This window comes from Vanellus vanellus (assembly GCF_965231255.1).
Source record: "Vanellus vanellus genome assembly, chromosome: 1".
In the NCBI taxonomy this organism is placed as follows: Eukaryota; Metazoa; Chordata; class Aves; order Charadriiformes; family Charadriidae; genus Vanellus; species Vanellus vanellus.
In genome coordinates, this window is record NC_138905.1 from 15,634,715 (window position 1) to 15,655,181 (window position 20,467).

General features: G+C 43.0%; 1 protein-coding gene across 1 annotated transcript in view; it reads left to right on the plus strand.

Annotated features, from left to right (window-relative positions):
* Positions 1 to 20,467, plus strand: part of CDHR3 (cadherin related family member 3) — a gene marked incomplete at both ends in the record, with an annotated part of 43,265 nt that overhangs the window by 8,015 nt on the left and 14,783 nt on the right. The window contains 9 exons of the mRNA XM_082497993.1: positions 2,565 to 2,733; positions 5,849 to 5,934; positions 7,899 to 7,993; positions 8,099 to 8,203; positions 11,836 to 11,984; positions 13,322 to 13,511; positions 15,167 to 15,335; positions 16,836 to 16,977; positions 17,081 to 17,179. Of these exons, the coding sequence (XP_082354119.1) occupies positions 2,565 to 2,733; positions 5,849 to 5,934; positions 7,899 to 7,993; positions 8,099 to 8,203; positions 11,836 to 11,984; positions 13,322 to 13,511; positions 15,167 to 15,335; positions 16,836 to 16,977; positions 17,081 to 17,179 (1,204 nt within the window). The remainder of the gene's footprint in view (positions 1 to 2,564; positions 2,734 to 5,848; positions 5,935 to 7,898; positions 7,994 to 8,098; positions 8,204 to 11,835; positions 11,985 to 13,321; positions 13,512 to 15,166; positions 15,336 to 16,835; positions 16,978 to 17,080; positions 17,180 to 20,467) is intronic.

Consider the following 20,467-nt stretch of genomic DNA (forward strand, 5'->3'; position numbering starts at 1 on the left):
TCCAAAGTGTCAGTTTATATCCATTTCATGCCACAGCCCCATTACCGGAATGGGCTGTGAGGACTTAGTATGTCTTGCTTAAACTGTGGCCATTTTCAGGGTTTCCTAACTCACTCCAGGGATTAGAGAAAAGAGGTTGGGCCAGTGAATATCAGTCATGAGAAAGTCATAAAGAAAGCTACATATGAATTCTGGAAACTAGCAGCTGAGTGAACATATACAACCCATAAGGCAAAGATAAATACTCATAGTTAATTTATTTGATAAGCATTAGTACTTTTAATTATTTATGCTATTTTGTAGCAGATTTATACAGTACTTTGCAAAAGTAACGTGATCCAAGATGAGATACCTCAGCTCTACCTACTGCCATTAAATCTTTGATAAGATATAGAAAAAGGCAGTATTTCATGTACGAATTATGGGGTTTGCAGATCAGCTAAGTACCTGTTAGCACAGGCTTTTCTGTATTTCTGAAGCACATTTATTCCTGTTGCAGCAAGCCTAGGCAATATCACATTTCTTGATATGTCTTGGGATTTCTGAGAAAGTCACAGTTACTGAGCTATGAGCCCTGCCCATACCTCCTCACTTTACTATTGTTTGAAGAGTCCCATGATGTGCTGAACTCATGAATACATACTGCTGCCCAAAGCTGCCTTGAGGCTGTTAGTGATGCTCCCTCTGCATCCTGGGGGTGGAGCAGGGAGCAGTGGGATTCTCAGGTGGAATGATGGGTAGACAGTTATGGGGTGACTGTAGATCCCCTTTCACAAAGTCTGCAGGTGCTTCAAGTGTGTGCAGTGCTGCTTTTATCAGTAAGCATTGCTCCGGCCTGGAGGAGAGGTGAACTGTGGCTCACAGCCTACACCAGTGGCAAGCTGTCCTCAAAAGCAACCTAGAAAGAGACCACATAGATTCACATCTTCAGTGGCAAGTTCTCTATAAAGGAGGGTGGAAGATGTGTATTTAGGCAGTCTGCAGTTACAACACCAATGAAAATATTTGACTGTGAACTGGAGGTGTAATCCCCAGAGCACATAATTTCTGCTTAGAATTGGACAGTTTCTCATTCTGAATTCATTGCATCTCTTTACTGTATTTAGATCTCCAGCAAACATTAATTTTGGAGAGCAACCCTCCCATTGGTGTTACAAGTTTTTGTAGGATGTTTTTTCTAAGTTAGCATCACTTTTATGGGAAACTTCCATTTGCACAGTATAGGAGAGGAGGAGACCATCCAGGACAGAGTTGTTTTCTCCAGCAGTATTGTAACAAAGAGATCCACAAGATTCCAGAGAGCAGCTTTTTCACACACCAAAAGGCATAAAAAGTTTGTGCCCCTGTTCACTCTCCTCCAAGTGTCTTTGTTAATTGGTTCTATTTTGACTTCTCTCTTCTAATTGTGCTGATATCACTTTTGCATTTGTCTTCTGGCCATGGCATCTCATCTAAAATTAAGGGTGTGTTCTCCTTCTGCATCCTCTCCAGGCTCCTTCACTCTGCAGTAATATAACTACACTGACATGCTCCTTGTCACACACACTTGTGAGCCCCAATTCTTGTCCTTCTCCAATTCCATAGCACCCCTGCTACTGATATTCAAGCTTCAGAGCTTTTAGCTACACAGCAAATTTAACAGCCACCTTTTCCTTTCTTGTCTTCAAGGAAAGTTCTTGTTTCTTTATTAATTTCATCAGTGAATATCATGGCATACAACTTTCAGCATCCTGCTGTTGCTCTGGACTCATCCTAAATTCAAAATGAATGTATTTAATGTTTTTTTATGGAATGTCAATCTGGTGCTTGTACATCTTCTATGTTAAGAGGTGATGTGCAGAGCTGGAAGTCTAAAAAAAAAACAGCCCAAAGTGAATGTTTGCCTTACCAATCTTCCAAAATTCAAGGCCTATGATATTTCTTAATTAGTTCAACATTTTCACCAAACAGCTGTGGTCCCTCTCATGTACAGTGTGCTCGTAGAGCTTCCCCCCTTTCTTTGGTTTCCTTCAAGTCTTTTTGCAGACACAACTTATACAAGGAAGGGGCTGGTACCTGCTAGACTATTTAGTCTCCTGCCTACACCCCACCTTACCCCCCTCCTTATTCCAAGTAAAAGGTCTTCCCCCTCGTGCTCCTGACTCACAGAAACTGTGAAGCTGCCCTTGTGTCCTGCAGGGCTCCCAATTTTCAGTCTCATCCCACCTCAACTGCTCCTGGATCTTGGTCAGGAAAGGTGAGGACTTGGCACAAACAAGTACCTGCAGGACGTAGTCCTGGCCTTGAAGGCAAAGCATTGCCTGTGAGCTCCTTCCAGGCTTTCTCCTCCTCAGACTGTCCCACACACAAGAGGTCTGTGAGTTGCTCCATGAAGCCACAACATTTTGGTCTTTCCACTCTGTTTTTCTCACATTTCTGCCACTTACAAGAAATGTACCAGCAAGCAGATGATCTAAAATACTCACTGCTTACTGATGGAAAGGGTCCCTTTACTTGTATTCACTCGCATAGACTATAACTTATATCTCTTGCATTATGTGCTAACAATATTTTTGTCTTTTCAGGTTGTTACCACTGGAAACCCTGTCCTAGATTATGAAACTATGCCAAAGAGCTTTGATTTACAGATTTTTGTTCAAGATACAACTGGGAGAACTGACCTTAACATACTGACTATCCGAGTAACAGATAAAAATGAACGTCCTGTATTTCGAGGAAATATGGCAATTCAAAGTAAGATAATGGTGGTATTTGAAAAGGGCAATACTCAAAAAGATGACATCAGATTATAAAAACACTGTAGCTGTGTACGGTGCCTGTAGCTAAAGCAATTTAAGCATTTTCCTTTAGGAAAACAAGGGAGGAACAGGACACTGTCTTTACCAGAGCTTTATTTTACAGTAATATTTGGTATGCTTCATCTCTGCAAATGCCCTTTTAGTTTTCTTGAAGCTTTGACCAAAAATGATTTAACCATTTTGAAGCACGTGAAGAATTAAAAGAAAATGAAAAAGTTTTTTATACCAATAAATATGTATGTTCTTTTTTTGATGAGATGAATACCTACCTAGAGGTATGTATTAGAAACTTGAAGTTTGGTGGGGATATAACCATTGAGTATGAATACATGTTTCAGTAATTTGTTGAAACCTGGACTGATTTGGAGAAGGAAGATAAATTTAAATAAGTGTATATTGTGCATGTGCAACAATTTCTGAGAGAAAATGATAAAAACATTGCTCTGCCAGTGTTTTACACCTGTATATTGCATTTGCACCTACACGTGAGAAATTAAGTAGAAAATCAGTTTGAAGAGTAAGATCTCAGAGATTGTGATCTATGGTGGTGCAAATGGGAAGAGGCAAAGAGTTCTGTTTCCTGTGCAGGGAGATGCTGTTAAACAGGTTTACTTTCAGACAAGTGGGCAAAGGTACAACAGGGAGGAGTATGCAGTAGCCTTAGGAATGAGGCTGGAGCGTCTGGACCCTGGCTGTTGTCAGTGCAGGCTTTTCATGCCATGCAGTACCTAACACGAGTGTTTATAGCTGATGCCCAGGCATGGTATGCAGAGAGGCTCTTGCTTATACTTATTGCCATAACCCCCAAGGCCAACCAACTTTGTTATTTGCCACGTTGGAGGGCAAAGCATATGCGGAAAAGCATAGTGGGGTCCCACCTGCAGGGAGGAGCGGACAAGACAGGTGACCCAAAACTGACCAACAGGGTATTCCATCCCATCTGCCTCATGCTCAGTATAAAAGCTGAGGGATCAAAGGGTCATGGGCTCTTCCTTCAATGGCCGACGTCTGAGGAGGACTCTGTTTGTCTGCCTGTGATCCCAATCCTGAATCCAGATCCGGAATCCAGTTCCCGTCCATCACTGAGTCCAGCCTGGGACTGCCCCAGTGTCGGTGACGTGATTGTCATCTCGGGAGCTTGATACGGTTTTGTATATTTTTCATTATTTCTTTTTATTTTATTATTAATATTTTATTAAAGTAGTTTAGTTCCTTCTAAACTCATAAGTCTCTTTTTCCTCCTCTGCCTCTCTCTTTGAAGAGGGGTAGAGGGAAGCATCTGTCGGTCCCGTCTGGGGTCCCTTAGGTCCCCAGTAGTGGATTTGGCCTAAACCACGACACAACACCATCAATAAAAAGGACAGAAAATAATTGTCTTTTACTCTCTGGGCAATCTTACCTTGTTTATTTACTAATGAGAGGAACCTGGAAAAATTGTACCATGAAGCGATAGAGTATAGCGACGTATTTATTGTGTGTTCACATACAGACAGAACAGTTCAGGCAGTGAGTAAAGATATGATCTTATTATTTCATGAGGTACTGAGAGCCTGTTTGAAGTGTTGATATTCTTACAGCACTGTACGGAAGAGCATTAAATAATTCAATATTCTTTTTTTTTTTTTTCTGTCTGAAAATACCAAACTGTGATCTGTTTGTGGTAGGTATTCAGAGCTGGCTGCTGATCCCCCCTCTCCCAGATCTGGACTGGTAGCGGTTCTACGTAGGCTGCGACTCACAGCCTGTGGAGTGGGCAGCGGTGCAGCATGGCTGCAGCATCGACTTCTGCCTGCTGCGGAGAGCAGAGCTTGTCTGCTGGGATGGGTCCAGCCCAGACCCGCTCAAATTCAGCCCGTTTCACTAATGCCTCTGAAGCACACTGACTTTCCTGCTTCCATACAATACTTAGTTTGTAAAGCAAATTAGCTTCCCCTAGGGAAGAGGCGGTGTCATCTTCTCAGTATAGCTGGTGTCTTGCATATCATGGGTGCTGCTGGAATCTAATAATAATTAAATGTGACACTTCAGGGGATTGGCACAGCGTGAAATACACTCTATGTGGGAGCTTGTTACAAATAAGTGCATCAGCTTAACTCTCAGCTAGAGCTGCCATAAATTGGTGAGCACAGATGTCTGATCTGTCTAACTGTGTGGCTTTAGTTAACAGTACCAGCTACAATTAGACACTAATTGCGCATTCGCTGGTTATGAAAAAGCATCTCCCTCTCATTAAACTTTATATTCATATTGTTGTCCTCTGGGAACAACTCATTACTCTGCTTTGGGATTCCCACTGCTCTGATGAGAAACAGCAGTCAGCAGGGGTCACAGTGGAAATTAATAGTCCAGAAACAGCAGGTCCAGCAGACACAAAAGGGCATAAAGCAAATGATGTGATCTAAAGATCTGTTGTTCTGTTAATCACTATACCCAAGGAGAGCTCAGCCCCTTGCCGGTGGCCCAGCACGGGATGGCCCAACCGTGAGAATTCCTGACATGGAAATCAGTACACCTTGCCCTGAATCAGCACCCTTAATAAAGCAAAAATTCAAGTCAGCGCAGACCATCCACTATTTATTTACCTGGCAGGTGTAAAGGAAAAGCAGAAATTAGAGGAAAGGCTCTGACCTCTCCTGGCAGGGAACAGGGGGTGGAGAGGGAGGGGATGGCCATGAGGACCTAGAACAGGGCTACGTTCTCCCCATCTGCATAGTAAGGAAAGACAGGGGTGTAGCCCAAATGCATTATTTTACTCCATACCCTGTGAGCAGCTCAAGATAGGCCATATGTAAAGATCAGTCTTTCTCCTGAAGGCACAATTCATATTGCAACTCACAGTGATGTTTGCCTGTTTACAGATAATGCAATTGGTTTCTTTTTATTTTTTGTGTATTTGAGCTCTTTCCTGGGATGATTTTGGAATTACATTTGTGATGTGAGAAGACGCAGCAGGCGGTAATACATCTGGACAGCTTCAGTGTATCAGTATGTTTGCTTTCGTGTCCTTTATTCTACCCCAATTAACACTGAGTACACTTATATCCATGCAGCCGTAATGATCTATGTCTTGGAAGGAACACGTCCGGAACGCATTTACCAAGTTGATGCAGCTGATCCTGAAAGTGCTGAACTCAAAGTAAGTTGTATTAAAGAAAAAAAATACAGAGATGATATAATCCACTGTATCTGAGATGCTAATTGCCAGCATCTTTCAACAAATTCCTTTCTTGTCAGGAACACAGGAAAAGGTTTTGTCAGGAAAAAAAGAAGCATTTTCAATAATAAACTAAGAAAACCCAGCCTCAGTGTTTGGACTAAAATTGTATTTTGAGTTCTCAGCCCTCCAAGATTAAGGGACATTGAAAGCAGAATTTGATACAGTTAATCAGAGATACAGTAGAAATTTTGTCCCTTTAAAAAAAAAGGCTTACAAAACATTTCTTGCAGATGAGAGTAACTAAAAGTAAATTAAATTTTTAACCTTCTGTATCGCAGTGTAAATTCTTTTAAATGAGACAGTATGGAAATCGCTTACAAGGCAACTGAATCTCAGCTTTTTGATGATCCCAGGGCAAACTGTGACCCTCAGTTAAGAAAATGTGTTAGCTGATCTGAAAATACTCTTGCTATCAACAAAAATTTCTGGAAAGTGATAGGTTTGTTTGCAGACAGAGGAAAAGTAACTGCACTTACCTAAGAATTGTGTTGTAGCTTTGCTTTGTTGGCTTTGGCTTTACAAAAGACAACATGTTCAAGAACTGAACCTGAAGATGCTACTTCAATGTGTAGCATTATTCAAGACAGCGATTAGCTTGAAGTCTGTCCTCAGGCTTTGCCCAGTCAAACCACCAAACCTGAGCTGGTGAGGAGGGAAGCAGAGGCCTGGGGGTTTAGCTTTGCTTTGTTTCTGAAAGCAATGGCAGAGAGTTCCACACACCTTCCAACCCCTGACGAAGCTTAGGCATAATAAGAAGCTGCAAATACAGAAATGCTTGGCAACGGGCAAAATAATAATCCAGAGAGGGAATTTAGAAAGGTCAACTAGCAAAAAAAAAAAAAAAAGGCAAAAGAATTGTGATCACCTAGCTGTTTTTTTAAGCAATTTCAATTAAATCTATCACTGCAGGAGGCAAATTGTTTTACTCAGCTTTCTGTTTGTGTTTTGTTTTGTTTTTTTTTTTTCCAAAAGGTAACACTAGAGCAGTTGCATCCCCTGGACAGATCTGCTCAGTGGGTTTTGCAAATTACTTGTACAGTGCTCGACCCTCTGATGTTGCATACTTCAGACTTAATACTATGAGTATTATTAGCACCTGCACAAACAAAGGAAATGTCCTCGAGGGCTTATTGGTGATGGCCTGGCAGAGGCATGTGGACGATAGCAGGGAGGACATGGTGCCTGTGTGGTGCCCGTGGGGATCAGGGTGCTGCCTTTCTCCCTGCTGTGTAGAGTGTGGAGGTTCTCATTGCTCTCTTGCGCCCGTGCACCAGTGTGGTACCCATTTGTGTTGTGCGATGCACAAAGTGGCCGCTGCTACATGCCACTGCTGAGCAGCCACGCTAACACCGGGCTGTTGTGAACACCCTTCAGCTTCACACCCTCATGTACTCTGGGAAAGTCCACTGTCCCCTCCTTGCCCTCTCCCATTATCTGGACCCTAAAACTTCATTGCTTCCTCCACAGTTCTTATGCCCCCAAATCCAGCCTCACCCCTTCTTTCTCTTCTCCTTTGTGCATGTACTCTGCTGCCACCACAAAGCCGATTTTGGCCTGCTGTGCTGTGGCTCTGCTGGCTGGCTGCTACGTTAAATTCTCATTGGAGACCTGGAGTTCACAGAGATAAAAGAGTAGTGCGGGCTTTAATGTAGTTCAGTGTCTGTGACTCTCTACTGGCTGGTAAGCGAGGCACGAACGACCAAGTTTGAGCTGCTTCAGCTCAGATGATCAGGGCTTGTGCTGGCATCTCTATATCCACATGTTTCATTATGCAAAGTTTGAGGCAAATGCTGTACTATAACTTAGCCCGTTCTACAAGGCAAGGAATGAATGGAGGGATGTTTAAGGCCACAAAGACTAATTCCTCGCTCTCTTCATTTCAGTATTCACTGCTCCCTGAACCAGTGCCATTCTCAGTCTCAGAAAGCGGAGCCATTTTTTCCACAAAAGTATTTGATTATGAGAAAGATCCACATTGGTGAGAATGTCTTTTATTCACATGTTCTGCTAGCTTACAGTAGGTAGAGAAACGTTTTCCTGCATAGCCACAGAACGATTCTTGTTTTGTTTTCTTATTTAACAGGTACTTTTTAAATATAACAGTGACAGATCCAGACGGACTCAGCTCAACTAAAACAGTGAATATAAATATAATTAACATCAATGATGAAAGACCTTACTTTACCACGTGAGTGAATAACTTCCATTGTACTCAAAATGTACATGTTTTCCCAGCTTTACTGCTTTGACACCAATGGGAGGGTGTAACATAAGGGCAAGTAAATATAACAACAAAATACTACTGAAAACAATATTTTCATTTTGTTATGATTCCTGTTCTTTTACTGGAAAGCTTTTCCCTTATTTCATTCTTTTATTCTTATTTATATTCTTAATAGTTTTAAGTTTTCCAGGCTATGCCTTCATGCTAAGAGCAGCCAAACAAGCTTGTTGTACTTGTTAGTATTTAGAGAGGTTAAAGCTATGCAAAGACCTTTGGACAAGTTCAGACAGGGAGATGAATTTTACCCTGTGTGAACACAATCGTATAGACTTTACCCTTCATGCAGATGTGCATTTCACCATAATGATGTTTATTCATGCAGAAATGTCTAGACATAAAAAGGTCTCACTTTTGATCTGTCTTCCTCTTCCCAGACACTTACACTTGTAAACGATCCTGGTGATCTTTGAAACATTGCCATCTCTTACTGTGTCATAAGCAGGAAGTTGTGTCATAACACACAAGTCAGAAATAGCTTTTGATGACTAATGGAGTTTTAGCTGGAATCAGGAATATTGTTGAAAATTTGGAAAGATGGGAAAGAATATACATGTGCCACTAGCAGGCTGTTTTGCGGTGGAAAGCATGATGGACAATCATTTCTGAAGCACGAGCTTGACAATTATTACAGTCGATCTGATTCTGTTGTTGATTTATCTTTGTCACTTGCCTGAGACACTGATTGGATTCAAGTCACTCTCTTTATGTGTCCTGATCCTGAGGCTCCACAAGGTCCCTGCTGAGAATATTTACAGTGGCTGGTCTCGTGTCGTCTATGCAAAGGAGAAGACACTGTAGCACCTGGGCCATGCCATTTTTCCAGCCACTTGTTTGGAGCAATCCTCTGGGTGCTTCATGGAGCCAGAGCAATGCATGGCTCCTGGGCTGAGGCCAAGGATCTGGACCTCGCTGGGTAAAGGGGTGGAGAATCTGAAGAAACAGAATAGTGAAATGTTAGAAACAGGCATGGATTTTTTGTTGCTACTTATTTAATACTTGAACCTTATGTCTTCAGTAATCAGTAAAGTTAACAGCTCTCCACTTTACTGTACTGCTACAAGCTGGAGGAATCCTCTTCACAGTGCCAACATTTGCACATTGTGTTCTAGACTGATCATTTCCTCCAGATGTTGCCATTTCTGTTTATTTATCCTTATGTCTGAAATGCTAAAGGAATTCTTTTAATTATTTATCTATTTGTTCAAATCAGTGAAAGCTGCAGTGACTTGAGCATCCATAATACCTAAGGTCTAAGATTCAGTTCTCATGTGGCACAAATAAGGCCTGGTATTTGTTTGAATCTTCTCCCTTTTAGATTGACGCTACAGACCAAAAAGAGCAGCTCAGTTTGTAATGAACTTCAGATTAAATTATTCTTCATGATCTGTCGTCAGTATGCACATGTATGGCCTCTCCCCTGCTAAAGTGTGAGTTGCATGCTGGGGCTATGTACTTTCTGACACTATGATAATTAGTGCTGGCATGGGAGCTGGGGAAACTTGATGAGTTAGCAAATCTTCTTTATTTTCTCCCAATCAACGCTGTCAAGAACAGAGTTTCAAAGGATCTTTTTAATTGTTCCCATATTATATGCAAGCACATCTGGTTTTGGTGTTCACAACACTACATTGGCATTCAGCTTTTTGAAATTCTGGCTGTTAAAATCAATGGAAAACTTGTGGAGTCAGGAAAGTAAAGGAGAAGACAAGAAAACAAACATGCTTCCTTTGCGATTACATTGCGGTGTCTAAAAGGTCTGCTTGAACCATCCTGTAAAAAGCCACTGGCAGGTGGCAGACAGATGGACAACAGGACGCAGTCCAGACGTAGCTGTGGAGAAAGTGGTCCCTAACTCCTCCCCAGCTGTACTCAGTGCTATGAGGAAGTGCTCAATAGTGTCCTGCTTCTTTCTGAGAGATCTGGTGGGGACAGGACAATGGCTCATGCAGGGTGCAGGAGGCTGGTAGGGCTGTGAAGGTGGAGCTGTGGTGAGTTTGCTGTCCACAGAGAGGTCGGAGTTGTGGTCCCTGTGGGCATAGGGAGTTACCTACTTTGAGCCAAAACCAGTTAGAGCTGTCCCTCCCATATTCCCCAGTGATCAGAGAGGCATTTTGGGGTGGCATTTTTGGTAGCAGTGAAGGAACTCTGTTGCTATTTGTTTTGTTCCTGAGTGACTCTGGAAGCAACAGGAGAACAAGGAAGGAACAGATCCAATGCCAAGAGTGAGATAGAAAATTAATAAATACACTGACTCCGCAGCCTTCACAAACTCCTCCTTTATTTCTGCCTATAAGTTAGATATTTTTACTGGGAAAACAGTAAAACATGTGCAAATCACAAGTATGTGATTTCTCTCCCATATGCTTTCCTCTTTCCATATGAGGTGACAAAACTGTTGTAGATACTGTGTCTTCTTAACCGTTCTTAAAATTGCAAGTGGAGACCTGGACATACGGGATCTTCTGTTCTGTCTCTGCAATTCTCTGCTCCAATTGCTAAGTGCTCCATGGTGCTGTTTTTCAGAGGACAGCGAAGGGCTCGTGCTTTCCTATACTGGGAACCATGGACTAGTCAATTAGCTAAGCAGTGGCATAGGAAATTTAAAATGTGCAAAAATGATTCAGTATTGAAACATCCTCCCAATGCTTTTCTGAACTTTTGAGCACCTTCAACTCCCTTTGATATGTAGAAGCAGGAGATGTTTGTGTGTGTTTCAGTAGTATAAATCAGCCTCCACAAATTCCTTGCACAATTTTTGTGTGCTTGCCCATGCCTGCTTTTGCATGTGGTTCAAGCACCATAATTGCATACCTGAGTACCCATGTGAACATCCAACTGCAACTGTTAAAAGCAATCCTCCACAATTGCCATCCAGACTGTATCTGAGCTATAAAACTCAATTAATGGGAAATTTGGAAGCACCGGCATACCAAACAGCAGCAGTAAAGAACCATTTTCTCTATGTAAAATAAATCAGACAGACAGATGTTGCTGGGAGCATGTTCATGTGGTGGGGACCCACAGGAGTGCTCCTCCTTACCTCCAGCTACTGCAGGGGCAACTCAGCTTTTTAGTAATACTGTTGTGCCCCAAAAGCCTCCAGCATTAATTCCAAAAGATGATTAATTACATTACTGCTTCTATTTTTGTTTTTCTCTTGCAAAATAAAGGAATTAAAGCAAGTGGCTTTACAAGCTGGTGGCTCTGCAGAGGGATGGACTGCATGACTTAACAGTCCCTTCCATCTTCAGCTTCCATGATTCTGTGAAAGTCAAATTGTTTTTGCTAAGAAAAAATTGCAGGGGAAGGACACTTATTTTTGTGGCTAGGTCATGCTTTATGACCACATACCAGCTCAGCTATTGCTACACATCCAACTGACAGAATCAGTGACTGGGATATCTACCCTGACATGCAAACAGCCATCTCTGAGCCCAGCGTGGCCATGGCTCTGCTGCTACTGTTGGCTGCTCAGCTAAGTCTGTAATCAGCTTCCCTTGCAAACATGCTTTGCTGAATTTTGTTTTATCTTGTAGAGAACAAAGAATCTACAGGATTCTAGAGGAGCAAAGCCCAGGCACCGTTGTTGCCAATATAACAGCTAAAGATCCTGATGATGAAGACTCTCCTAGCAGACTTTTCTACAGCATCCAGTCTTCTGACAGATATTTCTCCATAAATCCATGTAAGACAAACAAAAATGTGCCTTCTGACACCCCAAAAAAGAGAGTGGCTACTTTGGAGAAAATGTTTTTGCCTTAGTCTTAAATTTACTTACTTTATTCTGTGGCTACCCCTAGAAATAAGAAATGCTCAGTACGTTATTAGGGTCAAATTCTTTGGTCAGCTGACCAAGATTCAGTAAGATATCTTGAAGAAAGTAGACCAAAGGTGACTTCTTGACAAATATTGACTTACAGCTGGAGGGTGATGATCCCTTGTGTGGAAGTAAGATTAGCTGCTGCCTTTTTAATCTCTGAGGACTTCCAGTGACCCCTCTGGGGCTCTTGAAACAGCTGCACCTAGTTAGACCATAATGTCTTCTCTCCCACCTGAAATCTGCTGTGGCATTGAGGTACACAGCAAATCTGTACCTCAGATTCATTGCTCGATTCATGGCTCTCCTCAGGCAAGGCCATCCAAAAGAGTCCTCTCTCTCATGCTGGTCCTATCTCCTCATGGTCTCTGGGGTTCATACACCAGTGCCCTGAGGTTTTTGCTCCAGGGCTGGTATTCAGTGACTGCTTTGCTCCTCTAGGCTTTAGAACTGCTTATCTCAGCTGTAAGACGTGCCACACAACACAGTACTGTGGGGGATCGGGAGGATCCTTAACTGCTTTGGATTCCCTACCCTATGCCCTTTGGCCAGATATTGCCACCCTCCCCCTCAATTACACTCCAAAAGGCAGAGGATATATAGACAGTTCCTTTTACCTTCTTTGTGCTCTGGGAATTTTATTGTGCTGTGCCATAAAAACCTTCTTTTTTGAACAGAGGCTAACAGAAGTGAAAAAAAAATTAAGCGGCTGACCAGAGCACTTGGCGCGATCTGTCACAGCTAAGAGTAGCTCTGTTGATGCGCGCGTAGATTTAGAGGTGCTGAAGGATGCTTGAACAATAACAGTAGAAAGTGAAGCGGTCTTACGAGCTAGAGAGCAAGGACAGCACAGGCATTAGCAGCTTATTGTCCTCAATGCTCTGTAAGTGCACTCGACTCTGGTTTGTACTATCTTTTTGAGAGCGTAAGGGAAATCTAACTGCTTTCCAAGCCCTCTGCTGAGGCCACCTGTGGTGTATTTTTGAGCAATGGGTATCTATCCATTAAAGTCTTACACAGAACTTTCAGAGCCATTTTGTACCATTTAAAAAAAAAAACTAAACCAGCCATGATTTGCACGGAACATAATACTTTTTATTTTGCTACCTGTCTGCTGAGCTACCCTGTCCTCTTGCATGTACGCAACAAGTGTTTGTTACTTCCCTCCACGGTGAGCATCTAACTTCTGGCTGCTTTCTGCCCAGCGACTGGAGTGCTGCAGGTGGCTGGGAGAATCGACCGAGATGCCCATCCACTGCGGCTCCTTCCTAACATTTCAGTGATACTCCGGGTGGAGGACAGTCCCAGTGGCGGTCACACCAGCGAAATGGAGATCACAATCATTATTGATGATATCAATGACAACCCTCCAGAATGCAATCCTTCTACCTTCAGGTATTGAGGCTCTTCATTGCTTTAGTGCTGTCTTATTGCCCCAGACCAGTGTGCAGTCTAAGGCACATCAGTTAGGCTCCCCAGACCTACAGCTAGAGGTTCAAATGGACATTTATCTTTAAGCCTTTAAAGGTTAGTGTACACTGTAAGTGTCTTAGGGCACAAAACTCAATTTCCTGATATGTTCAAACTGGAAATTTGGACTAAAAATACCTGTGTATAGTCAGATACTTTATTTATCTTTCTTTCAGATACCTAAACCCTGTGTTTATAGAGTTACCATAGAATTGCCATGTGTTATAGAGTTGCTTTTCTGACCCATACAGACCCAGGCTCCTCCTTTCTTACTTTATGCTAAACTGTGAGGAATCATTCACCAGGGAAAGCTTGCCAGTTAGTTCTGGAGTTTTATTTAAACTTCCTGATCTTCTCTTCTAAATCTCTCCCTGGTGACCTGCATGTTTTTTGTCTAATGCAATCTGTAAAGGTCTTCAGAACCCAGACCACCTCTTGTTATAGGTGTTCTCTGAGCATAGTAACTTAGTCGTGGACTTTGCTATGGCTATGAAAGCTCTGAGACCTTTGTGATGATCAGGTAGTTTATATTTGCAGATGAGAACATAAAATTAACTCAATTTTATAGGTTAGGTGTGTCATAGAAAGACTGAAGTTAAAATTGTCCATCTGAAGTGGTTGATGTGTCTGGGCTCTGATCTTTCAGGGTACACCACAATGCATAGTGCAGTTCTTCAGGTGCACTTATGGTAGTTTGATGGTCCCGGAGATAAAAATCCAGCATCTCAGGCCAAGAATCTATCCAATAAGGAATTCTCAGTTAGTGGGTATCTGTTTAAATTGCTTGCTTACTGTGTAATAGAAATGTCTTGCATTTAAAGCACATGCTTTTATGTACTGGCAGGAAGCGAATCCAATTCTTCGGAGCGCTGCTTAGTTACAACATCCATGACAATAACACAACAGTGTCTTGTTATCTAGTGAGCTTAAATTTTGGTCTAAAGGAGACAAAAATCTTCCAGGAAAAATGCGATCAAATAAAGAACTGGTTTTATAGGAATTGCACAGGGGAACAAGGGATTAATGATATTTCAGTTGGTTCTTCATTTTTTTGTATTTAGTTCTCTTGATTAAAAAAAAAATAAATTGACACTCTCCGCCCCCAGTTTCATCACATGCATCACAGGGACCCTCACTGTCAGCAGTGGGGTCAGAAATCCCAGTTTCACAAAACAGCAGAATGGTCCAGCTATTAGTTAAGGAGAAAAGAACGAGCTTCTCATCAGGAGAACATTCTAACGCACTGAAGAAATGAGTGTTGTAAAGATGTTTTAAAATACTAATTATTAATTGAACTAATCTTGAACATTAAGATCTTGTGGCACCTTCTGAAATTTAGCTGAGTTACAGGTTTATGGTTTGGATCTGGCTAAATGTTCATTACCTGCCCACTGTACAGGGCTGTTGTCCACCACAGTGTATGGATCACATTCTGGGTTGCTTCATCGACTGTTGCCTACTTAGATGCAGGATTTCACTTAGAAAATAAAGGGAAGTCAATGTTTTGGCATGTAATATATGAAGAGTTCAAGAAGAGAAACGTAAGTTGCTCTGATGGGATACTTGTTTGTTTTAAACAGGAATGAGGCAAATGAAAATACAACTGCTGGGACATTTCTTCTTGATCTTAGAAATTACTGTAAAGATATTGATGTTGATCCATCAAACAATCAATTTAGTTTCACTGGATTATCTGGTTTTGGAAGCAATAACTTCGGTCTGGAGTCCACTGTGTCTGGAAGACTTGTGGTCAGTCGTTTGTGGCTTTATGTTAGATTGTCCCATTTCAGAAGTCAACTTATCAAATATTATAAGTTCTTTGAATTCATTGTCTGTAAAAAAAAAAAAAGAATTACTGTAGTTCATGTCACAGTGGGTATGATGTGGAGAATGACTGTTTTGACTGAATGTGAACTACATACTTTTCGATAGGATGCTTCCTATGGATTCTACAGAATTTAGTGAACAGAGAACTGTTTTCTCCAGTTTTAAATAAATGTGTTAGATATGATTGAAAAAAAAAATATATTTCTAGGGAGTGTGAAGCACTGACTTTGATATGGATAAACAGAGAAATTTGATGCCATTTCATACCCATTTATTCATGACAGACTGTGGAAGATCCTTGCTGTTCAGCACGAAGAATTGAAATACTTGAGAAATCCCACACTCAGTAACTACTTCCCAGCATGGTCAAAATTGTAAAACCACTTTGAGTGGTAGATTTTCACAAAAGTGTGGTAGGATTTGCACTTGTGTAATTTTGCGTGTCAAAATATGTGTTCTTTATGCTGATAGCTGCTGGCATATTTGCATTGGCCAGAACCCCCACCAGTTACTGGACACGTGCAATGGTGGTTGTTTCGTTGCTTTAAAAAGAACCGTGGACAACTACAGAAAAAGGGAAATGTAACAAACAATAGTCATTCTGTCTAAAAGACGAGTGCTACAAAAGCAGTAAAACGATTTTGTATGGCTTTAATTTTTGATCTGAGGTATACACATCAATAAGCACTGCCCTTAGCTGCTTCATCTGCCAACATAAAAAGCATTTTCATTGCTGCACAGGATATGATTGTTGTCAGCCCTTTGATCACCTTGTATGTATAATGTAACAGGATATCTGAAGTGTCCTGTTCCTCCAGGAATTTTCCTGTAGACAATCAACAGTGGATGCCTGTGCTTTAGTCCTGCTGCCCCAAAGTTTATGAGGCTCCTACAGAAAGAGCAGAGAGCTCAGGAGATTAGGATTTTAGTCTGCATGAGCCACCATTTAGAAACAACTTGGTTCCTGGATAAACACTCATGGCTGAACCTGATACCTTTAATACCTACCCGCAGGCGTGAGCTCAAGGAGTAACTATTACTATTTAGCAATAGCAGATTTTTGTTGAGCCAACAAAAGTCAGAGTAAACAGCCAACTCATTACATGAGCTTTGAATTAACCAGGTAAAAGGCCAAGACCTTATGATCCAAATGATAACACTTCCTGCACTTAAGGGGAAGAAATTTTGTTGGCAGAAGGAAGGAGTTTTGAATTTCCAAGAGACAGCAGAGCATGAACATGCAGAAAAAGCCTGGAATTCAATCCTGTAATTGATTAATAGCCTATATTACTCCTAAAGGACAATTCTATATAACCAAGGGGGAGACCACACCTGGGGAATGCTGAGAAAAGTATTTGCCATCATGTGTATTGAGACTTTATGTAAGGAAGTATAAATACAATTGTGTTTCTTTTAATTTAGATGACTGAAAATATTGATTTAGAAAATCCAGCTAATCTAGGAGTTGAAGTTTATTCTTTGACTGTCAGGGTGCAAGATATTGCCCGTCCTAACTACTCAAGCAAGTATCCATTTTACACTTCTTTTGATATTTTCCTGTGCTGTAACAGCATGGAGAGAGGAATACCATATGTATTTTGAATATATGCATGAGAAAATTTCACAGCCATACTTAACTATGATTTAATCTTCTGTTATATTTCCAGATATCATCTACATTTACATCAGGATAAAGCCAGTGAATGAATTTTTTCCAGTCTTCAGTAATTTGTCATATGAATTTAATGTTCCAGAAATTACTAAAGGTACAGTAAGTAGCACCTACATGATAGAAATAATGTTGTCATGTTGATAAGTACCTTTTTGCTCCAAATGTGTTTTCATATATTTGAACGTGGAGAATGGCTCAAACTTCCAGTTCAACCAGGGTCTCACCGTACAACCACCTACTACCTTTAAATAGACAAAACTGGCAACAACTCCAATTGTGCAGATGGAAACTGAGACACAGACAAACTCAGCAATTGCACAAGAAGTCTGTGACAGAGCCAGGAACTGAACTCAGATGTCTTGTTTTAGACCGTCTTTCTGCTCTTGCTAAATTATAGCCTTTCAGAGGAACCGTGACGGTGTAAAGAGACCACTATAGACTGACACAGATGAGTGAGGACTCCCTTGGCCCAGGCATGCTGTAGGATGGCCACCCCACTGTCGCCTTACACCCAACTCACCTCGGGTGCAGTGGGTGCCTTGGAGATAGGCTGGGATGGGAGTGCTCGGATAGGGAGGCTTCGCTCAGCGAGAAGGCAGCCAGAGCAGCTCCTTGTGCCTGGGGCCAGGGTCCTTCCCATTCCTGCAACAGCCCAGGACCAGCAACTGCAAACGTGGCCTTAAAACTGAATTTGTTGAAACTTTTCATGTGCTTGACTCCTACCTCAGCACCCTTCCTGTCCCCTGGTGAGTCCTGTGTCTCATGAATTTGCAGACCAGTGCCATGGCATCTTGTTTCGTTGGTAATCTTTGTGTGCCAGCCAGCTCTGTGCTGTGCTGCTTGGTGTCCAGAGGAGTTGGCACAGGAATGGCATCTTCCCTAGCTAGCTTCAGCCTCTCCCTCACATGACCTGATGTACCAAACACAGGCCTTCTGCCCCAGGACCTCGCTTACTCAGTAAGCTCGCAGATGACACTAAGCTAGGCAGGCGTGTTGATCTGCTTGAGGGTAGGATGGCTCTGCAGAGGGATCTGGACAGGCTGGACTGATGGGCTGAGGCCAATGGTATGAAGTTCAACAAGGCCAAGTGCCGGGTCCTGCACTTGGGTCACAACAACCCCATGCAGTGCTACAGGCTTGGGGCAGAGTAGCTCGAAAGCTGCCCAGCAGAAGAGGACCTGGGTGTGTTGGTGGACGTCCAGCTGAATATGAGCTGGCAGTATGCCCAGGTGGCCAAGAAGGTCAACAGCATCCTAGCCTGTATCAGGAATAGTGTGGCCAGCAGGACTAGGGAAGTGATCATCCCTGTACTCGGCACTGGTGAGGCCCCACCTCGAGTACTGTGTTCAGTTTTGGGCCCCTCACTACAAGAAATACATTGAGGTGTTGGAGCGTGTCCAGAGAAGGGCTACAAAGCTGGTGAGGGGTCTGGAGGACAAGTCTTATGAGGAGCAACTGAGGGAACTGGGGTTGTTTAGCCTGGAGAAGAGGAGGCTGAGGGGAGACCTTATCACCCTCTACAAGTACCTGAAAGGAGGTTGTAGAGAGGTGGGGGCTGACCTTTTCTCCCTGGTGACACGTGATAGGACGAGAGGAAATGGGTTCAAGTTATGTCAGATGAAGTTCATATTAGATAGTAGGAAAACTTTTTTCACTGAAAGGGTTATTAAACATTGGAATAGACTGCCCAGGGAGGTGGTGGATTCGCCATCCCTGGAGGTGTTTAAAAAAAGGGTAGATGTGGTACCTGGGGACATGGTTTAGAAGTGGTTTTGTCAGGGTAGGTTAATGCTTGGACTTGATGATCTTAAAGGTGTCTTCCAACCTCAGCGATTCTATGATTCTGTGATTGTACTGGCTTTATTGTCTTGGCTAAGAAAAAATTGAGAGGTACGTTAGATACGTACTGGATAAATCTTGACCCTCATTCTGAACTTCCTAGGGTCACAGAAAAATTGAAGGTGTAAGGGACCTCTGGAGGTCAACTTATGCTCAAAGTGACGCTAGTTTCAAAGCCAGATTGGGTTGCTCAGGGCCCCATCCAGTTGCGTTTTGAAAATCTCCATGGATGGAGACTCCATGACCTCTCTGAGCCCCTGTTCCATCTGAGCAACCTTAATTCCAGCTAATTTTACCTTGTACCCAGCTGGAATTGTCCATGTTGTGGCTTGTGGCTGTTCTCTATCATCCTTTCACTGTCCTGTTCTGAGAAGAGCATATCCTGGTCTTCTGCATTATTGCCCTTTTGGTAGTGGAGCACAGCAAGCACAGCAATTAAATCCCCACGTCACCTTCCCTTCTCCAGCCTGAACAAACGCAGCCCCATCAGCCCCTCCTCCTGCATCCTCTGCTCAACCCTTCCCAGCCTTTCTCCAGTTTTTTAGCATCTCTCTTGTGCCTGGGCCCCTAAACTGGTCACAGGTAGCTTTATGAGTGCTGAGCAGAGTGAATTAGTCACTTCCCACCATGTGCTGGTAACAACCTCGTTAATACAGCCCAGTATGCAGTCTCCATTCCCCCAAGGGTGCCCTTGTGGCTCATGTAGAACTTGTCCACCAGGGCCTGGAGGCTTTTCCTGCAGAGCGGCTGCCTGCTCACTCAGTTTCAGCCTGCACTGATGCATGGGCTTGTTCTGGCCCAGGTGCAGGACTTGCATTTATCTGTGCTGAGCTCCATGAGTCCTGTTGGCCCGTATCTCCAGCCTGCTGGGCCCCTCTCAATGGCAGCCCTGTCCTCCAGCATGTCCAACACTGCCACAGGCTGCTGTTACTCACAATCTTGCCCCAATGGCCATGTCACCAAGGAGGATGTTAAACTGCATCACTGCATCTGAGTGAGACGTGGTGAAGCTGCCCATGAAAATCCAGGACATTTGGCAGCCACATAATCTAGTATCTACTTGAATTAATAAAATTATTATGGCCAGGGCAGGCTTAAAGCACAGGCAAAAGCAGCTGTCACTATGGTCAGCAGACCTGTGGGCTCTATGGTGCTTCTGTGTCCATTTGCCTAAGCCAGGAGGCAGGGGGTGGTGGGAAGGAAAAGGCATGCTTCAAGCAGCCCCACCATCCTACCCACAACCTCCTCTCCCCTGCCATGGGCAAAGGAGCAAGGCCAAATTTCCAGCCCTCACACTCAGCTCTCTGTTTTCCTCCTTCTCTGGTCAGGAGGATCCTGCCAAGGTCCAGAGGTCTGCAAAACCCACTCCTGCCTGCCTTGTGGAGAAGCCATGATCAGCCACTGCTGAGTATGGCAAAGCTGCAGCTGGTGTGGAGATGCATGGCCTGGGAAGGAGCTGGAGAGACTGGGGAGGCTGGGGTAGAGGGGGCTGGCTCCCAGGGGAGCCTGCCTGGCAGAGACACCCTGGCAGCCCTGGCTCCTG